We start from the raw sequence: 21,920 nt of genomic DNA, 5'->3' as shown, positions 1-21,920 counted from the left end.
GAAGGGAGAGAGTGAGAGAGAGAGAGGAGGAATGGAGGTAGAGAGGGGGCGAGGTTTGATGTCTATTTTGCTGGTGGCAACATCGGGAGCTCTGTTGACACGAAATCAGTGCAGAATCTTAAAAACACTGATTCAAAGTTGCTGTGCGATTGCAACGAAGCGAAGGTGGATCCGGCCGTGACGTGAGCACATCTGACCTGCGAGTAGAGTGTTTAGCACCTCGCAATGCTGTGCAAATGGACTGTGATAAAGTTTTATTGCAGAAACACTGATGAAGATGAGAACTATCATGTCATTGGACAGAATTCATAGTTTCTACAAAAGGGATCCAATTCTCTTGCAATTTCAGAATGGAGTCTGGGTGCTTTCACACCTAGAGGTTTGTTTGGGAACCTGGTGCGTTTGCCCTGTTAGCTCGGTTGGTGTGGGCATATGTGAATACAGCATACAAGTTCAGATCCGTGCCAAATCAATCTGTCTAAGATTGCCTGAATGAGGTGGTCTCAGCTCGGTTGTAACAAACTCTAGGGCATTTCAGTTGTAGTGAGTAAGCAATACGATTCAGTGCATTATGGATATGTAATATCCATACATACATACATACATATATATATACATATATATATATATATATATATATATATATATACATATATACATACACACACACACACACACACACACACAAACACACACACACACACACACACACACACACACACACACACACACACACACACACACACACACACACACACACACACACACACACACACACACACACACACACACACACACGGCTAGAATAAAAGCAGTTTTTAATTTTTTATGAACCATTTTAAGGTCAAAATTATTAGCCCTTAAGTCTTCTGAACAAACAATTGTTATAAAATAACTTGCCTAATTACCTTAACTTGACTAGTTCACTTAATTAACCTAGTTAAGCCTTTAAATGTCACTTTAAGCTGTATAGAAGATAGAAGTGTCTTGAAAAATATCTAGTCAAATATTATTTACTGTCATCATGGCAAAGATAAAATAAATCAGTTATTAGAAATGAGTTACTAAAACTAATATGTTTAGAAATGTGTGGGAAAAAAAATCTTCTCTCCAATAAACAGAAATTAGGGAAAAAATAAACAGGTGGCTAAAAATTTAGGGGGGCTAACAATTCTGACTTCAACTGTATATATATATATATATATATATATATATATATATATATATATATATATATATATATATATATATATATATATATATATATATATATATATGCGTGTCTCTGTGATGTATGTAAAATTTGGCCCACTACAACGTTTTTTTTTTTTTTTTTTTGCATCTGGCCCTCGCCTGGTCTAGAGCATCTGTACTCTGCATCTCACGCCTTCAAACCCCACCACACATTCACTGCGTGTCAGACTGTCTTCTGAGGGGCAATTCAGCTTCTCCTACCAGCAAATTCAGTTTTTACTGTTGATATTTGGTGCCAGTTAATCAGGAAGTGAGGATTCTGTTCTCTTTGACTCATTGGATGAAAAGCGCTGCTTTATTCGCACGTCTTTGAAGTTGAAGTTGAGCATAAATTTAATTTGCATATTTAGATGGAAACACAGCTACTGTAACAATTTTTATCCCCATTTCAGAACAAAATCCATCTAACATGTGAAAGCACCCTCTGACACCTTTTAACATCTCTAAGTAGCTCCATATATTGGCAAGCCGAAGCTGTGATGTGAAGTACAAAAGCCCCATTGCTCACCCGAGCGCTCTGTCCAGCAATGAGCTGATCATCTTCTGTCTGAACGCTGGTCCTGCTGCGAGAATCAAAGTCTTCAGTCTCAAAGTCCGAGTCATCCAGTTCCTCTGGGGTCTGTAGGGGGGAAAAGAGAGATATAGAGTATTAGCAAGCGCTTTCAATATTACTAGTCACTACTGATCTGTGGTAAATACAGCGACCCAGTGCTTCTCAATTAATAACTAAAGTAACCCCCACAAATATGATCTTCCAAAAGGCTTTGAATAGTTGAGTAGACATGAGAGCTTTGTTTCAAATTCAAGATGCAACACGAACATGAGTGTTTGTTTTAAAAGACAATGACCGTCTTGAGTAAAGTGTTAATGCTATTTTCATTAATGGCCTGTTTTTATACACTTTTATGGTCATTTCCACTGTCAAAAGGTACCTAAAAGCAAACTGAACCACTTTTAGGGTACCATTTGCAAATGGTTCCTAGCACGACAAAAGGGTAACAAAAGGCTGAGCTAGACGTGCAGCTGGACGCTATTGGATTATAGACAAGCGTGACTCGAGCATACACAAGTAGAAGAATGAAATCAAAGACACCGCCATTTTTAAATATAATGCTGAGAGATTACATCGTGATACTATATAGACAAAATAACAATCCATGGTCGACCTCAGCTTTACAAACCCTATCGTTATTTTAACGAACAGCCACAAAGCCAAGAACAAAACCTGCTGTGTCTTGTTTTTGTTTTGCGAATCCGCCTAAAAGCGCTAGCAGTTTCACTTTCTCAGGAGAGCTCGCAAATCACAACTATATTTGAAATTTTCAGCTGACGATAATAATGTGCGCGTGATTACTGAAGTGCTTCTGACATCCAAACGTGTGTGTGAAGCCCAAAAAAAACAAAGGAGAAGCCGAAAAAAAACAGAACAAATGATCCTTTCAGCAACTAAACCATGAACAAACTGCCATGTTTAACTGTTATCATCACCTTTTGGACTTTTATGAACTCGGAAGGACTTTCTAACAGAGGTTACATGTGCTGGTGAAAATTAAGGATACAGATGCGAGGTTTGCACTGACTGTGGGCTATATGTTGCGTCTTGTTTTTGAACCCAAATCAGGACTAAATGTATGCTGTGTGTAGGAGACTGTAAGGGTCAGTATGTGTTCATATAAGTTGCATTTATTTATTTTTTTCATATAATTGCAGATGGCTATTTCACACTATCATCTACAGTTATAATCAAATTATGTTCATTTAAAAGTTAGTAATGAACATTTATACACAAGTATTTATAGGATTAAAGCATCTGTTTTGTGAGAAGTGCCTTTCATAAGATATATGAACGACCAGTACAGCTTTACTGTAGACATTTCCTCAAGCGGGAATGAAATCGACTGAAACTGTCATGCACCACACCACTATTGGTACCCTTTTGGCAGTGGAAACAAAAGTCTAAAAAGTCTTTTTTTCGTTTATTTTTAAGTCATGTGTTAGTTTTTTTAGTTACTATGCTCTCAAAATCATCCAGCATAAACACTCATAAAATGTCTGCAGATTATGTCTGGCACTACTGGAGAGGAACCATTCGAGAGCTCAGCGCTGCCTTGATTAGAGCCATTAATGAGTAATTCAACATTTCTGATCTTCCATAAGCGCCTCCTGCTGGCAGAGAGTCAAATTTGCATTTATAATCAGCTTGTCTTGCTTCAGACTAATGCAAAGTTAAACTCAAAAACACTTGCATCTACAGTATGTATCCCACTGGGAGAATGCTGCCACATGAAGGAAACACTGTGGAAAGTAAATAATGCTGAATCAATAATTATTAAAGAGGATTAAAATCTTGATTGATTGTCATTTACTAAGCCATTGTCATGTATAGTTGTGAAACTGCTTCACATGCAGTCTTTAGTTTGTGTGTAGTAGTTGAATGATCAGAATTGTGTGTTAGATTACGACAATTTATAGTTTAGATAAAAACAATGTTGTCTAAAGTGGCAGGAGGTAAATACATTGCATTGATTACATTATATGCTAGCAAGTGGTGACAGGAGTCATTTTTTATTGAAATATTTGTTTTAGGAAGTCATTCAAAAATGATGATGCATTCAGTATGACAAGTCCTTGAGTTACTCAATTATTCAAATGTTCTAATTCAGATTTAATCTGACTGAAAATGACAGGAAATTATTTTTTTAAGTTTTTAAATAGTAAGAATCTTACTATTTGGGTTGGGGGTTGACAGTGCGAGCAACGTGTCTGAAGAGCAAGGAGGGATCCAGTGGTGAGGGGTGAGAAGGGTGCTCAACTTATTTGAGGAACGGGAGGGAGATGCTTGATTTCCAGGAGACTATCACTCGTTTTCAGGCATTGAGTCCCGCAAATGTATAGAGACTCCCAGAACTTCCGGGAGTCTTGAAATGTCTGAATATTACGTCTAACAACTATACTGACACACAATCCAGCGGTACATCCTTGATAAACTGTCTGACGTGCACTGCTTACTGGAGCTCAGATGAGCGCATGACAGAGTGTGTGACTGTGTGTGTGTGGTCAGGTGATGTGTTTTCAGCAGACGGAGGGCTGTTTAGAAATGCTAGGTAAAACACGATGTGGATGTAGATCATTTTCGTTCTAAAATGCCAATTTAACACTTAGGCCCTGTTTACACTAATACGTCTTAATGTGTATTTTTCGCAAGCAGGTTTGTGACGAGGTGGGCGGAGGATCGGCGATGCCGGCATAGCATCGTGTTGTCTATTGGTCATCAGCGATGGCATCATATCAGCCCAAGCCTAATAGTAATATTGACACTTTTGCTATGAAAAACACATTTTGAGAGTGGAATCATAACGCTGAAAGTTTTAACATTATAGCATCTCTAGTTGTCTGCCGTAAAGAGAAAAGAAACAATCTAGTGCACCAATGCAGCAGGTACGCCACGCTTCCCCCTGTACTGAACTAAACTAACTCTCTTTCTCTCTAATCCCTGCACTGAATGCCAAACATGCCTCTTATAAGTCTAGCGCTCTATTAGTATGCACTCACAAGCAGAGGGACCTGTTTGCAGAGGGAAATGCTGGGGAGTGGGGAGGGGTGGCAGAGGGAAGAACCCTCACTGACAAGAAAATGCATTTCGGCTTGATAGGAGAAAGGACGAGATGTGAGAAGATACGGATGTATTATTTCGCCAGTGCTGCAAGCCGTGCTTATCCGACTGTCTGTACAATCCATTTATGAGGAGATTCTGACTGGCTCACGATGCAGCTGCTCCAATAATAGACACCTCAAGCATCCCAAAACTCTGCTTGCTGAAGATGACATCAAAACAACAGACAGGCCAAACAAAGATAGTCAAGGTGCGGACGATGGTTTGGAAGAGCTCGGGCTCATTTCAGAAACACTGTAATGCTTGTGGATGAATGATGATCAATGTAAAAATAAAAGACTTTAGGGTCATGTTGATAAAGATTTAATCATGCATTTTAAATCAGACTGAAAATGTTTTTAACACTTGAATTTAAAAGTCAGGAAACAATTAAAATAACTAAATTTATCAAATCATACAATTAACTTTAAAGGTCAATCTGAATGGCAGGTCTTTTTAAAGGTTTGCAGGCTTCAGCTGTAAAATGATGATGAAAATGATGCATACAGCAAATGATTAAACAATGCATGTTTGCATACACATGCTACTATTCAAAAGGTTTTGGTGTCAGTATAATTTCAACTATGCATTCAAACTGACCAAAACTCAAGGGTTAAATTCATTTATAATGCTACAAAATATTTATATATTACAAATAAACATTGTATTCTAACAAAAATATGAAACGGCAAAACTAAATATTTTGAAATGAAAATAATGACTGCAAAAATTGTCAAATTTATTTTCAATAGCATCTTTACATTTGACTCACTTTGTACTATATTGTGGGTCACTATTTTGTTGTACAATTCACACTAGTAACAAACCATTTACTAAGCTTATTAGCTTAATATTCTAATTAGCTGCTCATTAGTAAGACAGTGGTTGGGTTTAGGGATTCTGTAGGATTAGGGATGTAGAATACGATCATACTTTGAGTCAGGGGTCAGGAACCTTTTTTCAGCTATTTCTGATTTTTTTTTTGGGCAAATGCAGCCTGGGTGAGCCATTTTTTCTGACCCTGAAACTTTAGAAAAGTACTGTAGATGTTTTTTTTTAGATATTTTAGTTCAATAAAATATTTTAGACCCATCAGAAAGAACACTACATTCCCAAGACCCTGTGTTGAATTTCAAGTCTATAAAATCCTCATTCTCTCATGTGTGCTGCGGCCAATTAATCTTAAATTCAACTCTCTCAACAACAAAAAAAAAGTAGAGACAATTGTGGGAATTGTAAATTTTGCACAACCATGACCTCCAGTTCAGATCTACCCTGCACAGAGCAATAGTAACAACAGACAGCTCAGACCAGAAAAAAAAAAATCTACCTTTCCATCCAATAGAATGCATCACGTCTATAAAGTAGGGCAGTAGTGAGCAGGCATTTGAATAAACAGCCTGAGACGCCTGAAGCAGTGTAGGTGAGCTGAGGTGTCTTCGCAGGCTACAGTAAGCACTCGGCAGCGATGAGGATCTGTGCTACGGAAGGGCCATTAGTACCAGTGACATCCCTCAACAGAGTCACTCGCGGGCTGCCTGCCTGTCAAATATTAGGTGACGGCCGGCCGGCGAGCGCAGTACTTACTGAGGTTAAAGACTCTGTCCATCTTAAGTAGCCCAAGTCGCACACTTGTCTCTTCCGATCGAAGAGTTCGCGTGCGGCGGAGAGGTTGATGCCCACTGGGCACTAGTGTTGGCTGATTGGCTAGTGCTCAAGCTCTGTCTAAACATGTGAGCTTGACATGGCATGCTTGTGGAGAAAAGACGAACATTAAAGTACAAATGTTTCTTTCTTGCTATCTCGATGTCTGCAGGGTGTACTAAAACAAACTACTGCTTTTGCCAAAGCTTTGGGTGGTTTTCTTATCAGTTCGGACGAGTCGTCTCAGAACAAGAGCCCTGGAGCGTTTAAGAACACTATACAGTGGGAAAGGAACAAAACAAGAGATAGCAAAGATCACGCCTCTCCTTTTGACTCAATGCAAGCATGAAGCGTTTTCGTGTTCGACACTAATGTTAAACCTACAATAAACAAGTGGATCCCGTCTGCCAGAGGGCCTTTTGTTTTAACCATTGAATCAATCTGGATAACTAGAGGAGTAGCAGAAAATGAATGAGGCACAACAGCCCTCGGAGGACTCGGAAAATAAAGGGGGAAATGCTAATTAAATCCCCCCATCTAAAAATCAATTACGTATTATAATGCAAATAAACCGTAATGGATCCCTGGTCTAATTGTGTTTATTCCAATTCAAACCGTCTGTTATTAATGAAAATTTCGGTACAAGTCAGATGGTTTCATTTGCATCAAAGTAGCGAATCGATGTGAATCATCCCGTAACTTGACATCTGAAATGAGAGCGCTGGAAGATGCATTCAAATAAATGAAAGAAATGTGTGCAATCAGTGTCATCGACAGCGCATAAACAAGCGTGTATATATGTGCAGTCAATGCCCAGTTACCAGAAGCCGCTTAATCCTATGCAATTGCGGCTTCATTATACGGGTCGTGACCGCTCTCTTCGTTTTAACTAAAGGCGTTAATACTTCCTCATGAGCCAATTATTCAAATTCAGTGTACATTATCTTCTCAATTAATTGAAAACTCGTTAGTCTGGAACTACGATATTTGCCTCAATTAATGTCTTTAACCTAGTTGCTCCGTGCTTTGGCGAAGTGGACTTAAGGGTCTGTGTGTTTTCCTGCACGGCGGGAGCGAACTGTTGTCTGCTCATTGTCAGACTGTTAGCTAACGCTCCATTGCAAGCTCGCAACCATCTGTCCAATGTTACAGTTCAGCTCAGGGAAAGACCATTAACCCTCAGACAACTGCAGCTTTGATAATAGTGCACATGGAGAGGGAAATCTGTTCAATTAGGTTACCACTTGGCCAAAACAAATTCGCCATTAGTTTCTAATAAGGCGGCACATATATGTGCACCAGGCTTTGCAGTTTTTTTCTCTCTCACACACACACACACTTACGCACATTTATACAATCTAAGTGCAGCGTTGCATATCTCATCACAGTGCAAACCACCAATTAACCCTGGCCTCCTATTCTCTTTAATTCTAAGCGAGTTTTGAAATTGGAGTTTACCTCAATATTACAATATAATCATTAGATGAAAAAAACAGAGAAATTGCTGAAAAATCACAGGGACGGTCATAAACTGGAAACCTGTGTGGGTGTCACAGCTTCATAAGTTAATCAAAATGATCAACGAATCTAAAAAATTTCATTTAATTACAAACATGTTAGTTAAACTTATCGAAATGAAAAGGGAGATGTCAACACTCATCTCTGCACAACACCAATAGTAAAGGTAGAACTGCTAATTAAAAAAAAAAAAATAGGCTGCAGTTGTGTCAAAACGAGAAGTAAAAAAAGACAAAGGTGGATCAATAAATGAACAAAATGAAACTGCAGGAAGGAAGTCTTTCTTGAAAAGTTGATGAACTACAACAGGTTAATATCAGTCATGTTGACACCGTGTTAAAAGGTCACAAAACACCAAAACACATTTTTTGAGGCCCCGTTTACACTAATGTGTTTTAGTTTTGCTACGGTTACGCCATCCGTCCACACTACGCTGGAGTTTTCGAGCATCGAAAACGGAGTGTTTTGGAAACGCTGGATTAGGAGGCATCTGAAAATGGAGGTGGGACTGCTGAGATTCGCTACCTGATTTGGGATTTTGTGTCATTGCATGTCCTTCCCTTATTCGTCAAGCCCCTATCACATGACTATAACACATGGCTTTAACGCTACCGGAAGACAGTACTGTAAACAACAACATGGGCACAGAAATGAGAGCGCTGTTTGCGCTATTGTCTGTTTTAGGCGCCATTGTGCAGTTATTTATTTGTTACGTTTTGTAACAACTTGACTTCGTCGTCTGTCCACAAAAAGGTCTCTCTTGCCTTTCTTTGCCATTGTGTTCATTGTTCAACCGGCGTTTGTTGACTAACAATAACCAAATGCCGAGTGAGACGCATGCTTTCTGTTTATACTAGAATGCGCATGCCCAGAGTGCGCCAATGGTCACGTGATATACGTTTTTGGTTGCATAGTGTGGACGGAGAGCTGTTCAGAAATGCTAGTGTGGACGCAGATCAGTTTAGATCTAAAATTAAAACGCACAAGTGTAAACAGGGCCTGAGATGTTGACAGTCATATATGTGCTCCACGTTGCAAAAAACACTATCAGAACACATTTATTTCACTAAAAAGTTAAAATTTGTTTGTTTTTGTGTTGTTTTGAGCAAATTCATTCTCCCGGTTTGAAAATAAATTTTGAAGCTACGTCTCGGCAATGAGATCCTTGTGTAAATTCAAGCGTGGAGAATAGTCTTATCCGGCCAGTATAAAGTGACGTCATTGAATTTTCAGCACATCTGTTCACTAATTCATGAGAAACACTTGGTTCAAACCAATCAGCGTGCTCTATTGTGAACGAGACACAACTTCATTAGTATGCATGATATAGCTTTAAAGATGTCTTTTATCTGTTACAGTGTTCAAAGGCCGCATTTACACTGCACTGTTTAAGTGACTCAATACCGATGTTATTCTCCCATGTGGCACAGATCAGATATGGCCCGTGTACGTGTAAGCAGAAACAAACAACATCGATTCCGATTTACTCAAATCAGATTCAGGCCTTGTTCATATGTGGAAATTTATCTGATATGAATCAGATTTGTGCCCTCGTGTCTGCAGTGTAAGTAGGTAGATCGGATTTTGACCTGTCAATAAGAGTCGCGTGTCATTAAAAACCATAGCGAATGATGTCAATTCTGACATTTCATTTCAGAACAGACTTCGGCAAAGTCCCAAACCTTAAATCTCATACACGAGGTACTAAAACAGCTTTTATATTGTCATATAGCACAGGTATTTAAGCATGTTTAAAGAGAGAGAGAGAGAGTGCAATGTCCGCCACGTAACCAATATAAACTAATATAAAACTAGTGTATAGCTACATCACATGCATAAATTAAGCGGTATTACATTTTGGCCCCTAAAATTTTTGTGGAGCCCTTTATATTGACCCATTTCACAGTGCTTTTTTTCCAGCAATTTTTTGTAATGATAATTAGGACTGCACAATATTGGAAAATCTAACATTGTAATATAATTATATTTATATTACATATTTATATTATATTTATATTACATCAAATAGCTTGAATAGCTCTGTTTGGGGGTGGGGATTATTCATTTAGATTGGTTGGGGTGATTAAGGGTGTGAATCATGTATAAATAACAGTAAACAAACTGCAAGCAAGAATAATTATAATAGAGCAAGGAAAAAAGTGCTTTAGGGTTTTCCAGAGAGTCAAACAGTATTCGGGTAAAGAAATTGAATAATTAAACGCAAAATGACACTGTATAGTCGTCTTCATAATAATAATTCTGTGAAATAATTCTTCATTAAAATTACAAATGCTGTAAGTTATTGTCTTAATGTGCTAAACTCTCTTGAAATGCCTTTAAAACACATGTAAATAATAAAGTTTCACTCTGTAATGATTATAATGACTCCACTATTCTCATGTATTCTCAATCGTTGATCAACTATAATCCCAAATTTCGTATATCCTACGATGTGACTACTGCGGACACTAGTGATGTGCGGATCGATACTAAAATATCGATAACTCCGATACCAGCTTTGTATGTTCTAGAATCGATTATCTAAAATAACAATATTTCAATAATTTGGAGCAAATATGTATTTTATTGGAAGTAGAAACAGAGTGGAAATTAACCACAATTACCCTAGTTTCTCTGAATAATGCCAATTTAGTCAAACTACTTGTTCTTCCGCCTGCAGAGTCATGTGGGTTATATGGCACTGTACAACTGCAGACTCAGACTCTGAGCTAGCCACTCAGTCCGCTGGCCTGGTACATGTGAAGTTATGTGTGGAGCTACTTCACTTCCATAAACTCAAACGATGCGGTTTGTGACATGTGTAACAAAACAGTTAGGTACTGTGGTAATACTACAAACCTAATCAAACATCTACATAGAAACCACAAGACAGAATATGACAACGTCATGACTAGGCAATCAGACGAGGAGGAAAGGAGAGTTACAGGTGCTGCTAGGGTGAGACAGACATCGCTTTCAGAGTCCTTAAGGTGCAGCAAGCAGGCACCATCCAGATACAGAGGGAGAAAATGTGGCGATGTGGCTATTTTAAGGGTCTTGGGTTTTTTGTGGCAATAATAAAACAACGAAAAAAGCTTCAAAATACTTTTATAAGAACCGGATTAACATGCCACTAACTGTAGAAGTGTGAATGTTTTTTTTTTTTAAAGATGTTCAGGCCGGCGTTTTAAGATATACATGTTCAGATGCAGTCAATAAATATGTAAGTTGGCTTTTTTATATGATAATTCTTCATCAATAAACAAGAATAACCCTGTAATATGGTTCGTATTCAGTATAAAGTGACACTTCTAAGTACACTACTTGTTACTTTAATTTCCCAAACAGTCATTTCTGGGCAGTATTGGAATCGCCGATACTGACCTTCATTTTACTTGGTATCGGATCGCATAGGAAATCAGTGGTATCGCACATCACTAGCGGACACGCACATTGCAATATCGATGCTAAAACAATATATTGTGCAGCCCTAATGATAATAATTTGATCATCTGTGACAAAGTGAAGATGTTCTGCTACTTTATAAACAGGTGCTATAAGAATGACAGCATGTCTGGACTAGGCATGGGACGATAGCCGGTTTCAAGGGCTACCGCAGTTTGGAAAAGTCAAGAGTTTACATCGTTCCTATAGTATATGTCAAATAAAAATAATTATGTGTCTTTATTTTATTTAGTTTTTAGTGTAACAGTATCTCCAGCAGAAAATATGCCTCCACATCAAGAGCTACTGATTAGCTCATGATTGTGAAAGACAAATCGCTTATAAACCACCATCTAAGCATGCTGTAGACCTGAACAGTGCTGTGGCTTACTTTATTTTCAAAGTAAAGGGGATAAAGATGTCCTTTTAAGTTGTGTTTTTAAAACTAATGAAGACAGCAGAAGTCAATGGTTTATTTCAATTATTTAGCCTGACATGTTTACTGCTCCAAATATCTTAAATGTTTCTTAAAATAAAATATATTGTGTTCAATCGGAAAACAGTTGTTTTATACCCAGACTTTTCAAAAGAACATATTTTAGAGCAGTGATCACAATACAGGGATGTTGCATCCAAGGTTATACTACTGTCAGAATCTTACACCAGCCCCTGCTTACTCTGGATAAAACTTAAACACTGAAAGAGAAACTTTCTATTTAAAGACTCACCCTGATCATCAGCACCGCCTTCCTGATGTCTCTCACACCATCATACACCAGACGCGAGGCATCAATGAACTCGTTCTCGTCCACTGGCTGCCCGTTGTTGGCACTGAGAGCCTCCACTGCTGCCTCTACTTGCTCGGTGAAACGTGGCATCACTGTAAACACACACACAGAAAGGACAAACATCAAGGTCAGAAACACTTAGCAGTAAACTAAAAGGTGGAGGGGAAAAAAACCTGATTAATTTCGCTGGAAACAATTCAACTCAGCAAATATGAAAGAGAGAGAGAGAGAGAGAGAGAGAAGAGAGAGCTGAAGTACAATTCAATCAAGACATTGTGCCTGTAGAAACACATAATTCAAATTAGATTTGAATTGAATCGACACTTTTACCCTCAGTCCAACTTTTAAGGCCCAAAACAGAGCTGAGGAAAAATGCTGAATGCATGGTTGATGCGTTGCTGGATTTTAATGACTGCTCAGGGCAACTTTTAATCAGGCTTTACTTGACTGCGGGAATGGCAGATGAGAACACTTAATCCAGAGGCACCCTTAAACGAATCAATCATAAGACAGGTAGCAACAAGCTACACAAAAAACTCAATCAAATGCGATGGGAACTGGAGACCGTTTTAGAGGTGCATCTGATGTTTTGCGGACAGCAAATAAGCATTAATTCCCAGACGATATTTAACGATATTGAGCGTGTACAACAAGAACTAACAGCATTTGGAGGCCTGGAGACCTTCATGCTCAAGTAACCAAATTAAATTAAAAGTTTTAAGTAGTAACTCGAACAAACAGACTGGTCGTTTTAAAAATTTAGCTGCATTCGGACGGTGACTGCAAAAAGCTTTCATGGCTTGAACAAGGCTCCCGCTGCTAGCTTATCTCTGCGAAATTTTAGGCTGAATGAGTGCTGAGGTTATGTAATCAGACTAGGCCATCTGAGACTAAACTCTCCTGAAATTTGGTTGAACGATTGACCCGATTCAGCATGATATATTGTGGTTTGCTCAACCACTTTGTAAAAGCCGGCCCACCAGCCACGCACCACCTCCCGGCCATAAAGTAATGGTCCCTCCCTATAGGCGCAGAACACATCTACATTAATACTCATTCGCAATTTAGGACTGCGCTGGGGAAAACGGTGGCAGAGGGAGACTGAATATAGTACAGCGTGAAAGAGGGAATATTTAAAATTCACATGAACAGAAGGTTTTGGGTAAACCTCCAGGCTTAAGGGGCATGAGTTCTAACAGTAATTAAAGGAATGATTTGTGACATAACGTCCTTTTTTTTTGCCAGTATGGCCCAGCTATTTGTTTAAGCGCAAAGCCGAGCAGGAGAACACAAAATGTGACATAGCATTTCCCAGGAGAAAGTCCTCAAATGAACAGGAAAATCGTATGCCGTGTCCCTGAGGAATGAGCCATCTCTGCGATTTCAGTCTTAGAAAGACTCCTTAAGGCATCCGAATGCAATTACGTAACCACACATGAAAGTAATATTGCGTTTTATCTACCAGAAAAAAAAAGTAATATTATGTTTTATCTCGCTAATAAAGCTAGAGTGCAGATACGAGTCACAGAAGGGCTCTCAAAACCTAGACAGCTGCCTATCTAGACAGAATGTTATGCAACCTTGTAAAGGAAGGTAGTCAAAGTTACTTTTATTAAAAAAAAATAAAAATCAGCTTTATGTATTAACAACCTACAAACCCACTCAAGGAAATTCTGGCGCAGATGGCAGCAGCACTATTTCTGGATGCCTGTGCAGCATTTTCAGATAGTGAACAAGAACAATGGATTTTAAATAGGAATTAATCACACATGCACGAGTGCCATCCCCAAAAATATTATTAAATAGATAATTCTAAGTTCAAATTGGATGAAGCATGGGCGAAGCAGCTGTTAGATGCTGATAAACAGCCTACAGTTACAGTTATGAGCAGTTTCTCATTAATAAATGTTAATATTTGCTTAACCACCTTTTTATAAACCAAGAAAATCCTCTTGTGCCAAATAACCAATGCCAAAAACACTAATGCAAACAACAGACTTTAGTATGGATGTCAAAATCATCTCTACAGTGCATCACGATGCAGCAGTGGACAGTTAAGTAATAGAACACAACTGGGGCTGCACGATTGATCGGAAAAATATGATCTCGATTCCACCCCCACACAATCTTTATCCAGCATCTCTATGATTCAGCCAATTATTAAGTTCAGGAGAGAAGCATAAAAGGGGGTCGCACAATTCAATTCAATTCAGCTTTATTTGTATAGCGCTTTTATAATGTAGATTGTGTCAAAGCAGCTTCACATAAATGGTCAAGTAAAAGTAAATTCAAATAAATGGTCATAAATGGTCAATGGTTAAGTTCAGTTCAGTTTAGCTCAGTTCAGTGTGGTTTGAAGTCGTTATTGAGAGTCCAAACACTGAAGAGCAAATTCATCGATGAGTAGCTTTGCAGATCCTGAACCATGCAAGTCAGTGGCGACAGCGGAGAGATAAAAAAACTTTACTATTAGGAGAGTGAAGAAAAAAAAAAACCTTGAGAGAACCAGACTCAGTTCGGCACAACAATTTTAATTTCTCCGCTGGCCAATCGTCTTATGCAGAGCTGCAGTCTCAGCAGTGGTCTTCAAGTCTACAAGTCTTCAACATTGCGATGGACAATGGCATTGTCGTAGGTGGTGGTGAATTAATTATTTATATTTAACAAATTAATTATTTGTAGCCTGCTGTTTCAACTACCTGACCCGCATGGTCTTTGTTTTACCCATAACCAAATCATAAATAAAAAACAAGTTACACACAGAGAACCACCTGACAATCACTTTTTCCGCGGGACTCTGGCATGAATAGGCAGAGTGATCTGTGTCAATATAATGGTGTTGACAAACTTGGTTGGTAAAAAAAGGTGCACAACCAACAGTATCTGAGGAAAAAGTGTGAAAGCGAAAAATTGAGGCAACGTACTTACACTGACACATTACCTGATAGATTCGAAAAGTCGTTAGATAGAGACTAGATTAATTAAATAACACATTTAACAACTATAGAGAGACGCCATCCAGTGACGCATCCTTGATAAACTGTCCCATGTGCACTGATCTCCAAACTTTTGTACTAAAAGCACCCGCTGACTGCTGGAGCTCAGACGCACCCTTACGTTGCAGCGCAGGAAAGTGTTGAGGGCAGCAAAATGCCAGGCAAGGCAAGATGTTGACGCATGCTTTTATGTGTTTGTATAACTGGTGGATTACTGTGCTCAAATCACTAAATGCAGGCTATTATAAAAATGTATTCCTTCACACTTTCAGTGTACATAAACAATGTGATAAACCTTTCCCCTACTACAAAACCATGTGTGCCTGCGTGTTTATTCATTGAGAATTGCTTTGAAGCAGCCATTTAACAATGCACGTGATAAATGTGTGAACACACAGGCTTTCAGCAGCAGCATTGTAGCATTGCCAAGGCAAAACAAGACGTGCATATGAGCAGCATACTATGGTGAGGGAGGAGGATCTGCATACAAGTTGCATACTATGGTGTTGGAGCCAACATGCAAGTGGGAGTAATTACAAACGATCCTACTATTTTAGAAGCTGAATATACAGAGCTCAGCAAAATGAGTACAGCCCATTTTGAAAATGAATATTTTTCTTAATGAATATAGGCAATGCATTTAGGTGTTTTTTTTTCAGATTTATTAAACAGATAGACTTATGAAACTAACATTTTAGTCGCCAAACATATTGAGAAATTGTAAGGGTAATAATTGGGGCACTGGGGCAGTTTGATGACGCTTTCCATGCACAATTTGATGTTTTACTTTACAGCACAACAATTCTTGTATTAAAATGTATACATGTATTTATATATTATTTGTATTACAATTTTGGGGTAATTCACTGGGGCAGTTTGCTGCCGAGTGTGACGAGGCTGGGATGAGAATCAGCACCTCCAAGTCCGAGGCCATGGTGCTCCACTGGAAAAAGGTGGTTTGCCATCTCCAAGTTAGAGGAAAGTCTTTAACCCAGGTGGAGGAGTTTAAATATCTCTAGGTTTTGTTCACGAGTGAGGGAAGGATGGAACGTGAGATTGGCAGGTGGATTGGTGCAGCAGCAGCAGTTATGCAGTCGATGTACTGGTCGGTTGTGGTAAAGGAGTTGAGCTAAAAGGCAAAGCTTTCCATTTACTGGTCAATCTACGTTCCTACTCTCACCTATGGTCATGAGTATTGGGTCATGACCGAAAGGACAAGATCACGGATACAAGCAGCCGAAATGAGTTTACTTCGAAGGGTGGCAGGGCGCACTCTTATGGATAGGGTGAGGAGCTCTGACACACGAGAGGAGCTCGGAGTAAAGCTGCTGCTCCTCCACATCAAGAGAAGTCAGCTGAGGTGGCTGGGCATCTGTTTCGGATGCCTCCTGGACGCCTACCTAAGGAGGTGTTCCAGGCATGTCCCACCGGGAGGAGGCCTCTGGGAAGACCCAGGACACGCTGGAGGGACTATGTCTCTCGGCTGGCCTGGGAACACCTCAGGATCCCCCCTGGAGGAGCTGGAGGAAGTGTCTGGGGAGAGGCAAGTCTGGGGTTCTCTCCTGAGACTGCAGCCCCCGCGACCCGGCCCCGGAAAAACAGCAGAAAACGACTGAATGATGAAGCATCATCAATGCACCGTGAAACACCGGGATATCAAATTGAACCGAATCCATGGCATGATAATCGTAACTAAACTGAACCATGAAACTAGTGTAGGTTCACTCCTTTAAAAAAAGAAGTATTGCAATTAGGCCTTACTACAAATCAAATGATTTCAGATTCAATGTTCTGGTTTTTACCTGTTTCTAGGGGTGTAACGATTTATCGTTGTACGATTTATTGCGATGCAAAAATGTCACAATATGCATTGTGGCGTTATGACGATTTGATTACGATATGACGTCCATTTTCTCTTATTAGTTGAGCTGTTTGCACGTGAGCTACGTTCCACCTGCTGTCGCACCTGAGTTCAGATTGCAGCAGCAGTAATGTTAGCAGACCAAGATGAGTGGAGTTGAAATAGAGGATGGCCCATCCTCTCAAAATCAGACGTCTGGCAACATTTCGGTTGTACAGTCATTGCTTTAGACTCATCCGCTTTTTGACACGCATACTGGGTCAAACATAGCCGAAGTTTTAAAGTCTTCACAGTGATTTACATACTTTGCACAGCGACATGGATACCTCCTAATGGTGTTGAAAGAGTCACATACTGTATTTATAAGGAACAATTCACCCTAAAATATCATTCTGTCTTCATATAATGATGCATTGGCGGCCAGATACAGTGGCACGCGTCTGCTTCAGTGAACAGAACCTGCAGGTTGTGACTAACAGGTAATAAAGTAGTAAACAACATTCAGTTTGTGAAATGGGAAGTATGTGGGAAGTAAGAACAGCAGTGGAAATGAAACCGAAAGCGTGCACATTATTTAAATAATCATATCGCATTTTAGAGTTATGATTATGACGAGCATTAACTCTTTTGAGTACAGAGGTACACAAAAATGCACGTCAACATGATACACTTGATAGCGCCGACATCAGCGACGCTGAAGAAATAGTAAGCCTGCCTAAACTGCTGAAAAGAGCCACGACTGTCCTGTGTAATGAAAAGACGGCCAACCTGTCACTCATCATGCCCAACATGAAGACAGCCATCCATAAAAACCTCTCAGACAGATACACATAAGTTCAGGATTATCTTATAGAACTGCTGATTACCTGGAAATGTAGATTTAATTTTTTTGACCAAGCAAAGCCTTAAGCTCTTACTGTTAAATTCAATTGAATTGAATCATTTCAATAATATTTTATAAGAAGTTTTAAAATAGTTTTATTTTCCAGAGACAGGCCTGTTTAATTTATTTTCTTAAAGAAGGTTCAGTTTAACAAGTTGAAACAAAATAAATACATAAAAAATAGTAAATAAAATAAAATTTGCATTTCAGTTTAATTAAATTTTTTATTCCAAATAATGTAATACATATCGAATCGTGAACATTATATCGTGATACACATTGTATCGTGAGCTGAGTGTATCGTTACACCCCTACCTGTTTCAGTAAGAAGTTTGGTAGCTTCCAGAACCTTCTCCGTGTATACGCCAGGCATATAGTTGTCCATCTCAGATGTGACCACATGGACCACACGAGCAGCTCTGCCCCGAATGGCTCCAGCAGTGCGATCGAGCCCATCCACATCCTTTTCTTGCAGAGCGATGACACACTTGTTCACATCCTCCAGAATGTGATTTTCTAAAGCAAAAAGAAGAGAGAGAGAAGACAATGTTTAAACCAACTAAAGAGACAGCGCTGAAGAATCGACAGAGTGTTAAGTACAATGCAAAAGCGTGAAGACAGGAAATCCTCATCCTTCATGCTGCATTTACATTGTCCCTGACTTAAGAACATTAGCAGGAACCACAAGGGCGGATGAAAAAAAGATTAAAGACACACTCAGACAGTTTAGTAATTGGTGTCTGGGAAATGCAAATCAACACGGTAAACTGTAATGTGTCCTTGAGTGGAGGTGAAGGCAGTCAGTCAGCCTCTACAGCCTAACAAGAACTCTTAAAGGCCACGTCTGACAGAGCCTTTAACATATGTGAGAGAGAGAATGTCAATATCATAGGATAGAGTTGACAGTCAAGTGCGCTTGAGCGGGTAATGAACTTCTTTAAATGTGTAGGTGTAAAGACTCCTTTATTTAACTTTTCTGCATTAAGTTATAATGGGTCTGGTACAAACAGACAGAAGCCAATCAGACTATTATTCAGAGGTTGCTGCGTGAATTAAAAAGCTTGTTCTATTGCTAAAGCATAAGGTTTTAAATGCTTAATGAAATATGTAAGATGATCATTAAGTGAGGATGCACTGAATAAATCAAAAGTGACAGCAGAAAACAGGCAATGCCATCAGATTTGTCATGTAATGCAACATCAGCTTTTATTTCAAATCAAATGCTGGTATTTTATAATAATTTTCAACAGTTTGAAGTTGGGTTGTCACAATACTGGAATTCAGTACCGATCGATACTGGTATTTTAAAAACATCCATTTGCTGTGAACATTTGAGCATGTTCTTTAACAGTGCTGATTTGCCATTGTGTTTACGTGTGCAACAGAAATGACTGTGAAGGTCATCAGTTCACCGAACTCATCGCTGTTTATTTAATGTAACCACAGATACAGGGACACTGGAGCATTTTAAAGCCTTGACTCATCAGTGGATCGCTCGTATGTCAGCTTATAGACAAACCAGCTGATTTCCATGGCTCTAGAACACTCCAGTGTCCCTGTATCAGTGTTTACACTCAGTAAACAGAGGTGAATTGACCTTTACAGCCAACCAATGTCATTTCAGTCGAGCATGTGAACACAATGGCAAATCAGCGCTGTTTAGGAACATGCTGAACAGCGCTAAAATATTAGCCGGAAATTGGCGGTTGGTACCAATTATTTCAAGTAATTCCAGTATCATGACAACCCAATACAACCTATACAAATCAATGCTAATTTCTTAAGCAAAAAAAAAAATCATGTGACACTATGGGCCATGGTGACGCTGCAAAAACTTATAAAGTTAATAACTAGAATAATTACTGTAAAACAGACAAATAAAACAACTTTTAAACCTAACAATACTTCCTAATCCTATTATCTGTACTTTAATTGGGTAAATGCAGCCTTTATTTTATTTTTTTTTTTTTCTGAGCCATCTTTTAAAAGCTCAACTACTCTCATTGGCGGAGCTGTGATGAAAACAAACCGTTTTTGGCTATGCTATGTCCCACCCTCTCTTCATTTCTCAGTTGAGATTACGTCAAACATCAAATAAAAATTCACATTTCCAAGTGCGGCTGTCTTTTTCGTTTTAATTTCAAAGTTTGCTCCGGCGCAAAGTTCAAGCTTGGTGAACTCTGACCTGCAAAATTGCATCACTTGACTGCGTGAGACCAATTGAGGATCAAAACATGACCTCTCTGGACAGAAATTTAAAACATGGAGCAATCGCTCGTTTTTTTAATGTCTAATCTTGTTTAATCCCGCCCCTTTTTGCAGCACCGTACAACAGAATTTTGCACACACAAACTCTAGTTTGACCGCAGCTTAAGTGTGTTGGAGCAGGGTTGGAACTAAACTGTGCAGGGCTGTGGCCCTCCAGAAATTGAGTTTGACATCTCTGCTCTACATGCTAAGGATCCTTTTTCTAATGGCCAAGTTGGTCTAATGGACAAGAATCAAAAAAAGTTAATTGGTTATTTCTTAGCCACATATTTTCTGTAATCTGTCAAACAAGCAAACAACCCCTAGTTGAAAACATATTAAGGATGGTCCGATACATCCGGAGATCGCTATGAGCCGATAATCACATTTCATGACTCTCCAATCTGGCCGATCTCATGAATTGATCGCAAGTTTTCGAGTTTACAAGAAAAGGAATACTATAAATATTAATTATATATAAAAAAATTAATTAAATACTATATAAAATTCTGTAACTTGAATATTTAATAATATACTTATTGCAATAAACAAATAAGTATTTATAGGTGTGACTTTTAACTTCCTATTCGTCAAATATGCGCTTCAAACTTCTTTTTTTCATTAAGACATGTTGAATTCTTCTTTTGTTATTTGCAATGTTTCTAAGTCGCATTAACCATTTTTCCTACCATTATTTTCAGCTGTTTTGTCTATTATTTTCTGTAAAGCCGTTTCTGGCCATGACATGTCCACACTAAATGGTCATGAGACTTGTTTAAGGGATTATATGCAGCATCCTTCATTTATTTTATTAGGTAAGAGGAGATCTCCACTTAAGTATTATACTTGGAGTGAAAATGAGCTTTACATATTATAAAGCTTAAAGCATCAGAATCAGCACACAATCATCTTTTTCAACACTATTTGTAAGCTCTTTAAAAGCTATAGTACACTAAACGTATGCAGTCCATCCAGGTCAGTGTCCTCCACCTATATTGTCTATAAACACATGGAGCACTTTTAAACTAATTTGATTGCAAGGAAGATAATGAAACTATATTAGTTATAAAGCTATTAAATAAGCTATTATAATATTAGTTATAAATAAAGCCTTGTTAAATGTTTTATTGAGATAGATTGTTGGTGATTGGATGACTTCTTGCCTGATGGACAAAGTAAAATTAAAACTGGTTTAAAATAATTCAAGACAATAATTCAGTGAATTTAAGACTAAGTTTTTAAAATTTAGGACATTTTAAGACTTTAAGACCCTATGGACAACCTGTACACTACACAGCATGGACTTACCAGACACGCAGAGGAAGTCGTCAATGGAAGTGATGTCATCCACAGCGTCAGTGAGCACTCGCACCTGTTTTTCCCACTGGTCTTTAAACAAATCCATGTTATCCTGAGCCACCTTGCTGTTAGGTTTGGCAGCCAGGGCCAAAGCTGCATTAATCACCTGCAATTACAATACACAAGCCATTAATCTGCTTTTAAGACGTACGAGTACCAAAAAAAAAAACACAACAGCACATATGCAGATTGATTATCTGAGCCCTTCCCCCCCACTTCAAAATACAATGCAATTGTTTCAGATTACGACAGAGATTAAGCCATGTTTATTTAG

At 38.7% G+C, this 21,920-nt stretch overlaps 2 protein-coding genes across 5 annotated transcripts in view; both read right to left on the bottom strand.

The window, feature by feature from the left end:
• The window catches only part of nsd1a (nuclear receptor binding SET domain protein 1a), a 1,446,438-nt gene that overhangs the window by 490,185 nt on the left and 934,333 nt on the right, over positions 1-21,920 (bottom strand). The window lies entirely within an intron of this gene.
• The window catches only part of ctnna1 (catenin (cadherin-associated protein), alpha 1), a 192,052-nt gene that overhangs the window by 68,162 nt on the left and 101,970 nt on the right, over positions 1-21,920 (bottom strand). For 2 of the 4 annotated variants that reach the window (NM_131456.2, XM_087280107.1), the window contains 4 exon segments: positions 1,763-1,873; positions 12,241-12,392; positions 18,356-18,556; positions 21,596-21,752. In NM_131456.2, coding sequence (NP_571531.1) covers positions 1,763-1,873; positions 12,241-12,392; positions 18,356-18,556; positions 21,596-21,752 — 621 coding nt within the window. 4 annotated transcript variants of the gene reach the window in all.

This window comes from Danio rerio, chromosome 14 (genome assembly GCF_052040795.2).
Source record: "Danio rerio strain M-AB ecotype USA chromosome 14, GRCz13ab, whole genome shotgun sequence".
Lineage (NCBI taxonomy): Eukaryota > Metazoa > Chordata > Actinopteri > Cypriniformes > Danionidae > Danio > Danio rerio.
Note: the sequence above shows the minus strand (reverse complement) of the source record. Positions and strands in the feature narration are given on the sequence as shown.